The sequence below is a fragment of the Dysidea avara genome, chromosome 2 (assembly GCF_963678975.1).
Source record: "Dysidea avara chromosome 2, odDysAvar1.4, whole genome shotgun sequence".
NCBI classification, from domain to species: Eukaryota; Metazoa; Porifera; class Demospongiae; order Dictyoceratida; family Dysideidae; genus Dysidea; species Dysidea avara.
The window spans coordinates 12716959-12735086 of NC_089273.1; the positions used below are offsets into that span (position 1 = coordinate 12716959).

General features: G+C 37.3%; 1 protein-coding gene across 2 annotated transcripts in view; it reads right to left on the bottom strand.

The window, feature by feature from the left end:
• Nucleotides 1-4068: 4068 nt before the first annotated feature.
• The window catches only part of LOC136246625 (uncharacterized), a 58510-nt gene continuing 44450 nt past the window's right edge, over nucleotides 4069-18128 (bottom strand). For both annotated transcript variants that reach the window (XM_066038158.1, XM_066038157.1), the window contains 8 exons: nucleotides 16902-17058; nucleotides 16705-16842; nucleotides 13255-13582; nucleotides 12996-13195; nucleotides 12343-12471; nucleotides 12183-12251; nucleotides 9081-9149; nucleotides 4069-4285 (listed from right to left, as the gene is read on the bottom strand). In XM_066038158.1, the coding sequence (XP_065894230.1) occupies nucleotides 4220-4285; nucleotides 9081-9149; nucleotides 12183-12251; nucleotides 12343-12471; nucleotides 12996-13195; nucleotides 13255-13582; nucleotides 16705-16842; nucleotides 16902-17058 (1156 nt within the window). In that variant the 3' untranslated portion in view covers nucleotides 4069-4219. The remainder of the gene's footprint in view (nucleotides 4286-9080; nucleotides 9150-12182; nucleotides 12252-12342; nucleotides 12472-12995; nucleotides 13196-13254; nucleotides 13583-16704; nucleotides 16843-16901; nucleotides 17059-18128) is intronic.

The following is an 18128-nucleotide window of genomic DNA, read 5'->3' on the forward strand; positions in this document are numbered from 1 at the left end:
TAACTCTAAGTATATTGAACATATTGTTTTATTAAGTTTTAAGCTCTCAGTAAAACATCAGTGAATCCGCATTTACTGAAAAGTTACTAAAATAATAAATGTGACCAGATTTGCGAAAAGGTACCTTTTTCACACACAAAATTTGACCCATTTTTTGGATTTCAAAGCTTCATAACTTTTTGATCATTGCATATAATTGCTTGAAATTTTCAATGAATGTAGCCACAGTATTTGGCTACATTTGGATACTAAGAGCAAGTTAATTGGTATAAGGAGTCAAGTATTACATTATTTTGTTTGCTGGTATGTCAAATGTGTGGAAAAGGTACCTTTTCGCAAATCCGGTCACAAATAATATTATTATTAACTGTTCCATATACTGGGGATACACCACTCTAGTGAACTAGGAAACTTTAAGCATTCACTGATTACAAGAAATGTTGCTAACCTAGGACTATATAGGAGGCAAGCATAATGGGAAAACCTGAAGAGCATAATGGGTAAAAATTTTGAGAATTTCCTGAAAGCATTTTGGCCAAAATTTTGAGCTCATCAGTTTGACTCAGGCCTATCTACTGGTGAGGGCTGACTAGAGTGATGATTAAGCAATTGGCATGTCAAGAGTTGCTTCTGCATTATCCTGTATCTACTTGCTCTTCTCTATAATCTTCTTCTTTAGTTGTTGATGAATCAGCTGTACTTGTATGTTTGAAGGGTTTTCCCCAAGGTACTTGATCTAAAGAATTGTCTTGTACATACATTATATATTAAGTTTGTTTGTTATTTCCCAGATTCAATCTTGCCACGTGTACATGTACAGTAATTTTTCTAGCTAATTGTAACTTTTAACCACTGGTACACATATCTCATGCTTATCCATGGTCTCATTTGTATTTGTATTAGACACATATTTAGTCCCGTGAAACTAGAACATGAACACCTTGACAGCACCATTGTTTGATCCCAAGGCATGCATATTGCTCTGATTCTACTTCCATGCCCATTGTAAGCACATCATTCACTTCACTGTTTATATAGCAGTTCATTAGTTTGTCTTACTTTTTACTTTCATATGAGAACTATTCATTATAGCATGAAACTGATTCTTAGTGTTAAAGAATGCCTCTCGATGGACAATACCAGTAATCATGGAATGATGAAGTGTGGTTGACAATTTATAGGCAGAAGTGAAAATGATATCGTTGACATGCATACCACTGCCAAGGTATGTATGTTATCTTTATTCCATTAATGGGTCCTCTTTAATGACATCTCTTTACTATAGTGACTATGTCTAGTAGGTCCCAAATGTAACTTAAGGTGTACTTTATAACCTCATTAGTAAAACCACCTCATTATAGTGGCCATGTCATGTAGGTCCTAAACATATATACTGTAGCTAAAGTATACTTCATGATCTCATTTGACCACCTCATTATATACTAACCTTATCAGGTGGGTCCCAAACATACAGAGGTATTGGTAGTTCGCGACTTTATTACACAAGTACTAATGGAATGTGAGCTACAAATATGAATTCTACAAATAGTCGATTTCATTGGCTATCACTGCAAATGTGCAATGTAGTTGTGCAAAACCATCCTGACTGGATCAGCTAAGCAAAAACTGCAAAATTCTATTTACTATGAAACGTATTGAAAGAAACTGTCAGTATATGTACCACATAAAAGTTTTGTACATAATTTAACTACTTCAGTACACAGTAAAACAAACCTGAAATCAATTAAATCTATAATAGTGACTAAATCTTGGAAAATCACCCTTATGGGTGCACATGAAATAATTAGAATTTTCATGTTCAGTGGGTTGCTATAATAAAAACAGGGCACAGTTTTAAAAAATATTTCAAGAATTTTCTTGTAATAAGGTATTGAGAATGGGTTACAACTATTAACAAGTAGATTTGCACTATAAAGTTTGTGATTTGAACATTAAATATTTTACGTGTGAAATGTGCCCATTTGGGTGATTTTCCAAAATTTGGTCACATTATTAGACTCACTGGTTCAAAAAGAGTAAGAAAATCTTTGCTTATGTTCATATCAGCGTTGAAACCGGGTCGGGTCATCCCGGTCATCCGGGTCAACTGGGTCACATTTTCTCCGGGTCATCCGGGTCTGACCCGGTTTACAAATTATCCGGGTCTGACCCGGATTGGATCACGTGAGAAACGAAATTGATCGTTTGACGACGTGGAACCTATAAACGCTAGTCGCGTAGCTCTTTCGTGAGCCACGCCCACTTATCGCGTTACAAACATACGCTCAGCCACGCCCATTTATTAGTAAGTACAGTCTGTATCATGAAACTGTGTCCGTTTCTGTCTACAAGCTTACGTGGGGCCACGCCCACTAATCGATTAATGTATGAGTTGTATATAGTCTAGGTCTAGTCTTGCAGCAGGATAAGTACTTTTGTGAGCCACACCCATTTTAATATATTGGGAAATTGCAATACTAAGTATGTACGAAGCCACACCCAATTACTGTCTGTAAACTCACAGTAGCTACGTGGAACCAAACCCACTGACTGATTTTAAATTATAAACTTACCGGCTTAGTTATCACATAACTACTCGTTTACTCAACACGAATCGAACGCTCAAAACGTAGTCTCGCCGCTTGAGTCGCTCGAGAAAACCCGAAACATAGCTCTTATCGCGCGCCTCGGCTTAATTTAATCCGGGTCAAATCCGGGTCAGTGGGTCATCCGGGTCAGCAGTAGTGACCCGGTTTCAACGTTGGTTCATATGTAAAAGATACATGACTATTGGGCATTTACTTATGAAATTATGTTTACTGCCAAAATTTCTTTGTTAGAATGGCCTTATTCTCGTGCACACGGAGAAACCATTATACCTTTATGGATTAGCCAGTTCATGGTGAACAGATTGAGCCAGTTCCCATCATTGCAGCTTGTTTTGTGATTAATCAATTAAGCTGTATTTTATTTGTTGTATAGTTGCTGTACAAATCAAATTTCTTGGTTTGTGGGGAAAAATGCAGCCAGGTAATCCTTTACGCATGTTTCCTGTAACTATACAAATGGGGATTAATCATCATCTTATCTGGCTGAGTACTTAAAAAAGCCCATTGCTGTCTTTGTAGCTTTTGCCACAGTATACAACACTGTAGATCTGTAGACCAAGACAGCCAAGCTGGCATTGGCTCTTCACTGTCACTGCCACTCCCAAACATCAATCTATGAAGCCTTTATCACGCATTCAGCTACAAACCATTGTCACATTCTATGGATTGCCATGACCTCTCACATCTTTAGCATAAGAGCTCACTTAAATACCTGTAGTTTTTACGATAAGAACTCTCTCTGTATACCAACTAACTGCTTGTATGCCATTGTCTAAAACACTTTGACACTCTTAATATGGCATCTTCAAGGATATAAAACAATTGATGATGTCAATGCACCTTGGTAGTTGCTGATATCACTTCCAGTTTTTTTTTTAAATTCTGTATGCATTTTATTTCAAAAATTCCATCATCACTTGTGGAAATGCACATTTTTATATTAATTATAACTTCATTTTCATTCATGTAATTCCAGTGCAGATAAAGGAATAGATACGTGTAGTGCATGTTGCTTGACAAGGAATCAATGACGTTTTTCTTGCTTTAAAGCAATGCTAATGCTGATACATTTTTTTCAAAGACCTGAAGAAAGAGTAGGATCCAACAGTCAGTGGTAATTTCAATTGCAGCAATTGTTCCTCCATATGTTTCGCATACCCAATTATTCCTTGCATTAAACTCTAATTCCTCCATAATACATGTATTCTATTGCATTACAATAAGCATGCGTGTGTACGTGTGGAAATATTTGATTGGCCAACATTGTTTATTGACCTTAAATCTAAACAGGATTTAATAAATTGTGCAGTTGCTAACACATTCAAGCTCAAACAAGACATTAAAGCCACAAAATGGATAGCAGCTTGTACCTGTACACAATGACTTGCAACACAAAATATATACATACATGTATCATTGACTTCACACTATATCTGGGAGTATTTACACTTTGCTGAAAACCACCACTCACATCTTTACCAAAAATATTTCTAAATAGCTAAATAAAGTTGCAAAAACAGCATATCAAAGTAATGGTGCATGTGGTATTTCTTAGAAAACTACTTAAACAGTACCTATAAGTATATATAACTACAGATGTTATACAGATGTTATTTGCTTTGCATAATATCTAATTGCAGCAGCTGTCTTGCACTAGGACGGCAATGGACATCTACCTACAGCAGCATATCCAAACAAATCATCAATTTAGTACAATGCTAATAATTAATATGTAATAAATAAATGAATTGTTAACACTATCTTAGCATTTATGCACCTATCAATGTTATCCCCCCCCCCCCCCCCCCCCCCCCCTACCCCCTCCCGGGCGTAGTGGGGGAAATGGTGGGGATTTGGCTTTTGAAAAATCAAATTCTCCTCCCATGGGGGAACGACTAGTGGTCAAATCTCCATGTAGTATGGCTGTTAGGTACTTTAGGAAACAGGTCAATTCCTTTAGTAGGCATTCCAGTATCCGAGTTTTTTTTATTAAAAATTTTTCCATGTATTCCCCAATAGAACCCTGGCACAAAATAACAACTCGTGTTTAACTTGGGATTGCTCCGTCGTCCGAGCTCCAATGAGAATGGAAATCGCTGTGGGTTTTGTCCACACGCTGATAATCATGAAAATCTCAGTTTTGTCGTACGTGTTACATACAAGTAAGTTTTGTGTTGTTTTGTAATCTTTTCAAGCCTTGTAATGTATGTAGAATACTTTAAAACTTAAAAAAACGTACTGTTTGGTGGAAGGTAGTCACTGTTGCTTACTTTAAAGTGCGTAGTTATTTCGCTCGGGTTAGCAATTTTCAGCTCCAGAGCAATTTTCTGATGGCTGTGTCATCAGCTCCAAAGTATAAACCACTTTAATGTCACGTCAGCATAACCGTGGCAATGCCATAATTGAAACCACAACCCCACCTTAGGTATTGTTGCATCATTGTGGCACCTCCACTTTAGTTGTTTACCTTTATAAACTGTTAACTTGATGTTTTTGCTTACTTGAGATAGCCACTTGCTTATGGGTATACACCATTGTATTGAGAAGTGTGCAGTAGGTGAAACATATTTGCTCACCACAAAGCATACAAAGATCGCTGAAATCCGATAAGACCTGAAGTTACTCTCATTGCATGTACAAACTTGCAGCTAGAAGCAACTGCAGTTTCAAAATAGTCCAGATATCTAGGTGGCTTCCTGATTCATTTGTGCCATTTTCCCTTTAAAATGCATGGGGAAACTCGGAGAAAAAAATGTACCTATTTTCAGTTTTAAAGCACTGTGCATGCCAAAGTAGCTAATTCCAACCCAACAAACTATATAATTATTTCTGAGATCGGCAATCAATACTCTATCTATTGAGCATATAAAAAGTCCATTTTTCCAAAATTTTAAAATCAGGCTGGAATGCCTACCTTTAGCTTGCAAGTTAAAACAAACGCCTAAAATTTCGAGCGGTCAAATGCCCCACTAGTGGGGCAGAGTTTCAGATCAAATCAGGTCAAAATCCCCAACTAATCCCCTAGTAAGCCCGGGAGGGGGGTAGTGGGGCTTAACATTGATAGGTGCATTATTGGAATACATATCTAAACTCAGTGTGCATAGAAACATAGACACAAATGCACAATACATCAATTTAATAAGTATTTGAAAACTTTACGTTTCAGATCATATTACTATCGTATCACGATGCGTATTACGGAAGTCAAATTACTATTAATTACGAATCGTGTCACGAGCTATTACGCGTACGTTGCATAATAATAATATTATTACTATTATTATTATTATTAAATAGTGTGCAAAACCCCTAAAAAGTGTGAGTGCACAACATAAATTACAATGACAGGGGCGGATCCAGGGGGGGGGGTGCTTTGGGGGCTGAAGCCCCCCCCTTCACTATTAGGCTTTACTTGATCAATATGCTGAGTATTATAATGAAATCTTGTCTTAGCATAATTATATGATCACTAATAATACAAATACTCATAAATCCACCTTATAAACATCTTTCCAAGGTATTATCAGTGGATTTATGCTAAAGTTTATGCAACAAGGACCCGGATCAGCATTGGAGGTGTACAAGATCGAGATACTCTAATAGAGCAGTCAGCTAACTACTCTAATAGAACATTCACTGGAAGCATATAGTTGGTTCTGTTATAGAATTTTTCCAAATCTGCCTGCACCTATACATACAATGAAGTGCATTGGTCTGTTTAAAGGGCTTCCTTCATCTACTTGTGTAGTTAATATGTATGGCAATACTTAATTCAGCTACGCAATTTCCATTGAAAATGCTCTCAGATTCAATCTTGTATTGTTAAATTTCAAAATTTTCACTTTTAACATTATTATTCTAACATGCACCTATTCAGTGTTGTACAATTGTGAGGGGGGTGCATCATGTACTTGGTTGTCTGAACCTACCCAAACTTTTCCATTAACAAAATGCTTCAGAGAGCCATACTTATAATCTAAAGGCAGTATATAAAATATCTACAGGCAGAAAATATTATGAATTTTGTGTGGAAATGTCTCAAAATTGCTGTATTTTAGCATCTATTTTTCAAAAATTTCCTGGGGGGGGCATGCCCCCAGACCCCCTAGTTCCAGCATGCTTCGCTACCTCTACCCAAGAGATTAGTTGCTTGAGTTAGCCCCCCCCTTTATAAATCCTAGATCTGCCCTGAATGATGCAGTGCATGGTGAGTGCAAAAATACATACCATACTGCTCCAATGCAATGTCGTCTCGAGCGAATTCAAGCGATAAAAACTATCAATTTAAGGGCGTGGCATCCATTTTGCTCAAGGGTGTTCGTTTGGGATGAATATTCGTGAGCAAAATGGGTGTCACACCCTTTTATTAGAAAAATTTAATCGTTCACACTATACTAAGGCTCGTATGCAACTGTAGATCTTATGCTAATCCATGCATGTTGTTTCTTTCCTTGCAGGAATGATCATTCCCCAAGATGGATCAATCAAGTAAAGCCGGCTGAAAAGGGCGTGCACCACACATTTAAAAAAATGTTCATTGTCATAGTGATAGTAATAAGTGTTGCACGTAGCTAGCTAGCAGGAGATTTGAAAGCGCCACCCACAGTGTTACAATCTAGTAAATTCGTACAATAATATAATCACCATAATAAACAATATTATTTACCTTGATCCGTTACTTAAGGCCAATGAAACTTGATTACCAGTTTCTCGCTCAGATTTTTGAAAATTTGATGCGGGCGGGCGGTTATTATTCATTATTCATTATTTTTCCAAAAGCACAACACACATCCAAACATGAAGATTTCTGCCAAAAAAAAACAGTGAGATCTACACTGATTACTCTTGCATTAAATAGCTAAAGTACGTTACTAATCTATAACAAGTGATTTTTCCATTAGAGTATAGCTGATTGCTCTATTAGAGTAAAAGTGACTGTTCTATTAGAGTATTTCGATCTGAAATACCAATAATGAAATTCCATGCGGGTGTCTCAAAAGCATTCGGGCGATGACGCAAAACTGCTAATCAAGTTTCATTGGCCTAAGGTATTCATACAAAAGGAACAACGGATTCCTGTGATGCTAACTGTAGAAGACGGTTGGCTACTTGTGCACTTCAGGAAAACAATGACGAAGGAGTGGCAACGAATAAAAGGCTTCTGCAGCTGAGCTGGCTGACACAGCGACGAAAATAAGCAGACCAATTAGAATAGACCTCAGTGATAAGTGTGACAATTGACATGCTTTGCAGCGATGAAGAAATGAGTGTTCTTGACAGTAACTACAAGGGCGGTAACAAAGATTGGCTATGGGTTTTGCAGTAGAATAAGCGAAAATGGCGAATTCTGCTACTGAGATCAGCGGCAGCTTGCCGTAAACTCCTTACGTATAACAGGGGCGAATCCAGGACCTGGCAAGGGGAGGGGCACAAACAGGCCCAAGGTTGGGGAGACCCAGATTCTCTTGTTAGTTGCTGCATTTTGAAGCAGCAAATATCTCTTCAGATGGTTGTGAAGTCTTAAAAGCTGTTTAAAAAGCTCTGGATGTCTTAAACAGCAACACGATGATTATTTTTAGAGGCGCTTAGTACGCACGAGGGTGCTGGGTGACAATTTCATAGCTAGTTTAGTTTAGCTTCGGTTCACTTTGGTTTTAGGTGAATTTGTAATAATGCTAGTAAATTGTGCATATTTCTGTGAATTTTATAAGCTTATTTTGGCCTGACATAAAGTTTAGTATTTTAGAAGTATGGCTCTTCCATAAAGTGAGGTGGGGGGGGAGGGGGGGGGGGGGATTTGTCCCAAATCCCACATCCTGGATCCGCCACTGTATAAATCGTAATTTTGTTACGTATCACTTAATACTATTACTATAAATTACGCATTGCTTAACACTAATTTACTGCATAATACGATAACGATACGTAAAGTTTTTTTATGAGGCCTACTGTAGCTGCAACATATCACCAGGCTGTGGTCATTACAGCTGCAGGTGATAGCAGTACACAAAGGGGAGGTGGCATTGGTAAACCCTTGGATTGGGAAAATGTAGTATCTCCTAGCAACTAAGTGACAGTTATTGTTAGCACTACAAACAAACATGTACACATCAGCTTTTATGGTACCACTATTGGTTTTGCAAGGACATATGTGTCCACCCAAAACTCATTATGTGCAGACATTGTGTTATTTGTGCAGATTTTGTTTGTTGACCGCACATTAATTAAAGCCTGATAATCATATAGTTGTATTTGTAATGACTCTCTAGACATGTACAGAAGCCTTATGTAGTTTTGTAAGTATAAAAGGAGTTGTAAGTTTGCAAGTAGAGTAGAGTGAACTGAGCAGTTGTATGCTGTGTGTCAGAGTGTTGGAACATTTGAATAATAGTTGCTTGATGGTTGTTATTTTTTAAATTTAATACAAATAATGCTTATCTTCTATAGCATGTGCATATGCAGCTTTCTTACCTGCAGACATTTGTAAACAAGATCAACAAATTCTGGCAAGTCACTGTAGTACTTCTGTACTTCATTAACCTACAGAACATTACACAGAACAGAACACACAAACTCATTACACATTACCAGCACATTACACAAAAGATTATTCAGTATGCCATTGATAGCTACTCTCTTTGATAATGTTTCATTTATGCAATATTACTTCTGAAGCCTATGCAAGACTTTAACACACAGAAATGAAGTGGACGGCAGCAATAGAGACAGACACAATATATTATGACTAGATATACTGTGGCTGTCCAGAAAAAAAATTGATGGAAAAATACAAGTATAGCGTGTTTTGTGTGCATTAACTAAGGCACAGTGTACCAAAGATCTTTGTTTAGTTGGCATATAAGCAGCAGATGACATCAATGTCATAGTCAGATTTTTTGCCATGCCCAGGCACTGGGTGGGCAAGACATTCAACTTTGTGCAACACACATACACATGTCCATCTTCATATGGACATCAATAGATATTTTAAAATGTGTTGTGCACCACTACCTACGTATATACTCTACCTACAAGATAATAACCTTACTAATTGCGACCGCTAGCTAGCTATCCTCTTATCACATACATACAATGGCGTCTTAATACCAGACTAGCAGGGAATTTGAATGAAAGCACGGAGCGCTTATAGGCCGCATCATGTGACGATTTTAAACTGGAGATAACCAGTCTACAAACAGGAAAAAGAGGTAAATGCTGACTATAAACAAGTACTCCATACCATCTGAACTATCAGACTAAGCCACAGTATCCATGCACACAGCTTGAACTGGTTCCCACATTTAATAACTTCACATCAATTCTAGTTTTCATCATGAAGGTTTTCAACACACAGTCCACACTTCACTACAAACATGAAGACACACTGCCCCTATCTGTATAGAAAAATTCTGTCTTTAGTCCTTTGTCACAATGCTGACCCGCGTTTTAATCATGTGGTCTCGTTTCTATTTTATTAGCCATTAATATAATACCGCAATTGAATAGTAAAATCCCAGGGGGAAACCTGGTACTGGTGGCCAGCCAAAAAGAAAGCATTGGCGAAGTGGACACACAGTAATTTGTGTTAGTTATTCTTGTTAAGTGATAGTGATTCAGCCCACCTCCTTAATTACTGTGGGTAGCTGATGGTAGGGCAAAGTGACTTGATGCCAGGGCAATGCCTTGGCTTGCCCGGGTCTGGCTACGCCACTGGATGACTTGGGATCAAGTAATCATTAACAATTAATTATTAATAAAACAGTGGAATGTATTGATTTGAAATGTCTGAAGCATTTATTTTCCTTCTTCTACCTACTAACAACTACAGCCTACAGAGGCTCTACATAATATCATCCAATGAAATCATGATATAAAGCATCAATGGTCAATTTGAATTGTTGTATTATTAGCAGGGAAATGCAATATGCACACGTAGTTGCATTATAGCCTAGGAGAACTTAGACTACAACAAGTTTGATACTGAAATTTGATTGGCTGAAAATGTGGTCTCTAAATCCTGTAGAGCCACGCTCATGTCCAATAGATCTGAGGCGATACGAAACATGATAATTACATGCCTGTAACATTGGCAATGCATGGTATTAAAACGTTTAAATGCATTTAAATGTGGTACTGAATTAGAGGGAGGTGTAATGGGCTTGTTTGCACTAATCAACACTACATTTCTTGTTTAAAAGCAGCTGTCAAACCACAACAACAGCAACAATGAGTTGTAGTCCAGTACTTCGAAACATAGCACGCACCTGTAACATTGGCAACTCATGGGTGCTTAAATGGGTAGCAGCGGCCATGTTGAGGCCCTTGGAGGTACCACCATGTAGGGAGGTGTAGAGGGCTTGTTTGTAGTAATTAGCGATACATTACTCTTTTACAAGCAGCTGTCAACTCAAGGTACAAGTAATGCTTGGAGTGCTGTAATGCTGGGAGTGCATTGCGCGCCCAAGGGCTAGTACATACATATCAAGGCAATGCACGACTTCCAGTGTTGCAACTAATATGTTACACTTCAAAGTAGCTTTTAAACCTTTGAAGGTACTTTTTAAAGTAGTTTGAAGTTACTTTTAAAGTAGTTTTGTGCTGCTAAATTCAATTTTTTTAAAGTTAAATGCCTTTGATGTGGTTGAGGGTGCCTTTAATGTGGCCTGGTATTTGTCCAAGAATCTTTGAGGTGGTTGAGTATATCATTGTGGTTACTATATCAAAGTTTCATATCAGCTCTTACTATAACACTAGTACTTACTATGTAAGGTTTTCAAAAGTAATTTATATTATCACCAAGAGACAGTTTTGATTGTGGGATTCAGTTGGTCTCAATTGAGAGCCACAGGAGGCTCAATTGTAAGCCACAGGAGATCACTAAAACCCACAATGTAAAGTGCATCTTGCTCATATAGGTTTTATATCCTTTTTACTACAGTATTCAATAGTAAGAAGCATTAAAACTGTACAGTTTGTGGAATGAAGTAACGAGTTGTCAGCACACTTTGCAGTACAACATCTGGATGTTGCACTGCTAGGTGTGCCACATCACATTTGTAGCATAAAGAATTCCTTTGATCTGAGGTGTGAAAGTGTTACATTAACAAGTTGTAGTCTAAATAAGTTAGACATCAAGAACCACTGTGTTCTACAGGATTTAGAAAACCCTCAGGCCCTTAGTAGTGCCCTCGCTGTGCTTGCTCAGGACCTTTGAGTTTTTAAATCCTGTAGAACCCTGGTTCTTGACATCTAACTATTATTTAACATTTTTCTGTATGTTTATGGACAGACAAAACCACAGGATGATTTTATGATATAGGGCTCTGTAAGGTGATAATGGTGACTTTACCTTTTCCTCATATAGTAGTTGTTACAGTACTTTCTTTGCTGTAGTCATGGTTAGTTATAGTTTGCATTTGTCGTTTCATGGTACTGAATATGTAGATTTCCCCTAGTTCGTTTTAGAATATATTATTTTTCTTTCCCTTTTCCACATGTACATACATATGAGAATTTATTATCATTATGCATATGTTATACATCACTTAAGGTAAACATTATAGAATGTTTCACCTTAATGATTTTATGGAAAAGTTCCTTGGAGTATGGCTGCTCTTGTGCAGAAAGTAATAATGAAGCTTCCTACAAGTAAACACAGAGTTATTTAAAGAAGTACACACAATGTTGACAAAGCTATTACAAACTGCTTTATCACAAATACATAGACACTTACCCCTCTTTGCTTCAGTGGACCATTTTTACCAATCAACATGTTGAGCAGCAAACATCCAAAAGACCATATATCCACGGCAGTGGTATACAGAACTTCATATGGTCCAGATATTACTAGATGCATGGATACCTAGAGTGTAGCAAATACAGTCCATAAATTTTTTAGAAAGTTAAATTTAAAGACTCGTATATGGCAACATGGGATGAAGTTGCAGTACAACACTATTATGTGACTGGATTTGCAAAAAGGGGTCTTCCATACACATCCAATTCTATGAACTTCAAAGACCATAACTTAGTGTTCAAGCAACATATATAAACCTGAAATTTTCTTTATACATTAAGCTATGTTGGTACTCACTGCTGACTGAATTTCAAGACATTAGCTTTTTCCTGTCTAGGATTGTCAAAGTTGGTAAATTTGATGTGTGTGGAAGACCCCTTTTTGCAAATCCTGTAACATATTCATGCATCATCAAAATGTTTTTTTCCAAAGTAATCTATATAATTATATATATAAGCTTGCCCTTAACACTGCTGGCATAATTGCCACCATGCTAAACACAATAAGTAAGCATATAGTTTACAAGCCTCTGATTACAAAACAGAATAGCTAAGATTTATATACATAAGTCAGATCCTAGTTTAGCATACTTCAGGTGCTCGGTATCCCATTGTTCCTAATGGGAGCACACTGGCATATCGAATCATCTGATGTGGCTCAATCTTTAGTCCAAAACCGGGGACAATGGTGGAAGAATCAAAATCACTCAACTTGACTAAATACTTCTGAGGGCATGAGCACATCAATGGTTTGGTACATGGACACTGCATCTTCAATAGTATGTTACTGGCTAGAAGATATAGATACTGTTTATAAAATATCCACAATATGGCACTGGTCTTGTCATACCTTTGACATCCCTATGAACCAGTCCTAAATTGTGCATATATTCCAATGCTTTCAAAAGGGACCTCAGAATGTACTTTATATTAACAACAACCACCTCCCAAAGGTTACGTTGTTCAACAAGTTGCATCTTGAGGTGCTTAAGGCAGCCATGTTGTTTGGTGGAGATCACACTTCGTAGATCCATGTCACATTTTGTCATGAAGCAGAAAGCATAAAACTTTCCTCTATGTCGTTCATGTTCCTCTCCAACTAGAACAGCGTCAAGGTTGACCAAATTGGGATGATCAAGTTGGGAATGTATTCTTATCTCATTTGCCCTGTACACAGTCTAGAAGTGTATATAAACACAATCATGGTCAAGACAGATGGTAGTGTCATGTGACCAGGAAAGCCAGCATGAGTATTAACAGGAAGAAAGAAAGGGTTGATTTTCGTGCAACATTGTTTCAAGAGCCTTCTACAAATGAAAATGTTGTTTTTACACTGCAAACACTCTCTACCATTGGCATCTCACATACCACATTCAAGCAGACATCTTGTGTGCATTCAAGTATATGACCCAGTCTGGGAAAACCAGTCTTATTGCCTATTAAAAGTATTGAGAAATGTCGGTTTAAAGTATTCAGCATGTTGTAGCTCGTCAATGGCAGAAGCTACGTGTACCAAATTTCCACATGTTTTGCACCAATTGCTTACTTTCACAAGAATCCACAGTAGAAGTAGCCAACCCTATGTTTACCACCATTTTAGACAGGTTTTAACTTAATGTTGACTCTACCAAGTGAGCTCCAAAAAGGGTGGGAGGAAGAGGACCAGAGGCAGGTAAGGGACTGTTTAAAAAATTAAAGAGGAAGGCAATTAGGCCATGCTAAGAGCCATTCATGTCTCAAAACTGGCTAAAATGAAAGAAAATTTACAACACTGGTCTTTATTCAACACCATGGAGCTGTACAGCCACACACAGCCATGGCCAGAGCTCCATTAGGGTCCCAGACTGCTCATACAGATCACCACTGTGCTTGGCAAAAGCAGCCAGCAAAAGCAGACCACTCAAGTCTTGATTATGAAATTTGATAGTTTATTAATGTAGCTTTGTGTTCTTTGTGAAAAATTAAATCTGCTTTCATGGGCGATAAGGCCGGTTTTCCCAGACCCTGTCATATATGAACCTCCTAAGTTCCCTGAATTCCTTCCTTATTAATTTGTTTGTTCCAGAACCCACACTTATCTTCTTTTTGCACAATGTACAAAAATATACTTAAAACTCAATTGCCCTTTTATACAAACAATTGTCTATTGAATTTGCACCTAATTTTTACCTAAAATTAATATGCTCTTAAAATGCACAGCAAATTTCAAACTGCTAATAGGAATATCAGTACATATAGGTTAAACATTATACCTCAAACCTCCTGTGGTTCAAAAGAAATTGCAGTGACAGTTACAGAATTACAGGGAGGGGAGCCCCCCTCTGAAATTTTGCAGTATCTTGTGGTTTTGCAGCAGGAACACCAAACTATCTTAGTTTGGCAGTACAAATGTACAGGGTAAATGGGAACAAGGCATGGTAGCATAGCTCCAGTGCATTAGGAATCACATTGATTCCTCAAAATGCATATTAATGGAGAGCAAGGCCAAGGGTATGCCTTTAAAAAGGTCGAGATACTCTAATAGAGCTGTAAGCTGTATTCTAATAGAGCAGTCAAAACTACTGTAATAAAACAGTCATTAGAGAATGCCATATATTAAAGAATAATATAAATAATTATAAGAGTAACTTAAACAAGTTAGCAGCTAAATTGTTTTCATTGAAATGATATGTACAGTTGGGTGACTACGATATCTGACCAGCCATGTACCATATTAACATTTGTGACTTGAAGCGAACAAACGATGTCTTAAAAATAGCTTATATACTACCTATGAAACCATGAATGTAGTAAATTTTAAAGCATTTTAATGTTAAAAATCTGTCACATCTGGGGAAAACCCTGCACTTATAACTCATTACCAAATCTGGAAACATGGACATGCCCCTGTAACCACTGTTTATCAGCTGCTCAGCTTACTTTACATTATACAATATGTGACCGGTTTTCATATAACAAGGCTTCCACACACACAAAATCAAACTTACGTTTTTACCAGAAATGGATTGCTGGTCTAACACACTATCATATTCCACACTGTAATTCCTTCAGGACTGGCAAGTCTGGTTTCTGTAGCAGCTTTCTTCCGACCTTGTCAAAGCCACGAGGCGCCATTAAATGGTCATGGCTTTGTGATAATGGTGTGTGGTGAGCTGGGACTTCACAGAGAGCTCGCCAATAGTGTTCTCAGTCAATTTGGAGAGATTTGAGAGCCATGGGGGGCCATGGAGGGCCCAAACTTGGCCTCTGAATTCCATTCGTCTTTTTACTTCATTTTATACCCCTATATTAAGCCCACCCACCACCCCCACCCTCCCACCCTATTACTGCTACCTGTGATACTATAACCCGCTCAAAAAAAGTTTCCCAAAACAGGGCAAATCTTGGGTATCAGAAATTAATACACCCACTCACTGATAGCTAGTAAATAGATGAATAATTGGTGCAAATTTTGCTTGCACAGCTGTAGGCACTGGGAAGTTATTACACAATGATTACTTAAAATCGCCATATCTCCTAACGAAGCTTTGTGCGTCGAAGCCTTGTTTTGTCAAATTCAGTAACATATATTAATGCTCTAGTATATAACAAGTTTGTCATTTCATAAATGTATCTTTGGAATCTACATATACACACTATTCTACAGCATTCTATGCATATTGCATTGGAGGTAATCAGAAAAGTGCACTCTATGAGATTATTACAAAAATATTAACCAATTAAATAATTTATGCAATACAGTTCAATTGTAACATCTGTCTTTCCCATGCATGTACGTATGTGGGGAGAAAACAAACTTTAAAGCTGCAGTGTTTGGGTATATAATATACAAAAGTAAAATACACATGTAAAACAGCCAAGCTGTAAAAAGGGCATGTCCTTAAAAAGTTATTACCCTTTCTAACAAGTGTATACCCAGGTGTTAGGTAGCTGACCAAGCTGTTATTGGTAAACAATAAACAAGTATTTGAACAAGTACCTGATGTGCTAGCTAGTGAACAGCTTCAGTAATGAAAAACAAAAGAAGGCTACACACAATGGAAAATGTTGTAAATTTTAATGATGTGAAATACAACATCTTGAACATGAGATTTCCATATAATGTGCTATGTTTCAAAAACCTGTATTATGTGCTGTAAAGTTATGTACAAAAGTAAGGCAATACAGGTGTTTAATCCTTAACATTAAAAGCAGCACATTCATACTGTACACATACATACATCAACCACTTGCATTGCTTTGACAGTGCGGTGACTTTTTAATTAAAACCAAGACCACATCATAATTTATACATTCTGACCTTCTTCACGGCATATTCTTTTCCACTATGAAATATCAGGAAAACTATGCCATTTCCTCCCTTGCCCACTTTCAATGCTACTGCTTTCTTGCTGGGTAGCGGATATTTGATACTCCCAGAAAATCTAGTTAGATCACTCTGAAAAAATTTCAAGGTTATTTATTACGTATTTTAGTACTTTAAGGAGGATAACTTACAGAGAACACAATGTATCCAAGCCGATTCACATTTAATGGAAAGTGCTTTCTTTCAGTTACTGCTCCTCCATCTTTTTCAGTCACTTTATCTGCCGCAATGCTAGCAGCTTTTGATTGTTGAGCAGCTGTAAGAGGTTCCTCTATGCTGCCATGTTTTCTGTGGCATAATATTTTGTCAGTAGATATTAATTTAACATGCATAGTATACTTTATCTTTTGATTATTAATGAGGTTATTTCATTATAAGAAATCTGCTATGTACCAGGTATCTACATAAATAACTTATGTAGTAATACATCTTTGTAGTACAAAAGTTGAGAACAATTTTGATGAATGTAATGATTTGCAATGTAATTTTGTGAAAAATTTTCTCTCAAGATTTCTCATTTAGTGTATTCGCTTATACAATGTTGAAACATTTCATCAAAACTACACTCATAAAAAAGTTCAATCATTTGATTTGTCAAAATTTCTCTCAACAAAACTAATATTTGCACTATACACTAGAGACAATATAATGAACATTGAAAACTAATATACAATGGTCTTTAGATTGTACTTAAGACCTACTGTAGTCATGGTGGCCTGCAAATGCCATTGTTTCACTTAAGCATATGGTACAGGGTTGAATCTGGGTCAGTGTCAGTGATCCAGCAGGCCATGAACACTCAATTTCTTAAATTGTCTTGTCTTTTCTCACCTGTATTACGCTCTACCTGTGTGGGGTCCCTTTCTGACTCAAAATGTTTCACAATGTCTGCTAGTAAAGAGCTGTTTGTCTGATTATGAATTTAAATCCCCAAGATCATGATCATCTATTGAAGTACGTATTATCAGTGTTTGGTTGCTGCCACTCAATAACTCACCCAAATTTGTTTTGCTTCTGTCATGCTTCATACTAAATGTATCCCACTAGTAGTACTTAAATGCATTATCACAGGCTAGTATTAAGCCATTTTTTGTGTCTCCACGTCAGTACAATCTTATAAATTCTCACAGTGTATCTTTTACATAGTGGAACAGTGCACCAGCTTCCCTTCATGACACTTTACAAAACCAATCCAAATCGCACATCAGGCAAAATCAAACTAACACCACCAGTGGATAGCTAGCTACATTATTGTACTACTAGTTTTGACCTTCAGTACTGTTCAAACTACTCGAGGCTGGTTTAACAGACATCTTTTCTGGGTAGTGTGGAGAGCTCAAGCAGTTTATGGCCTTGTG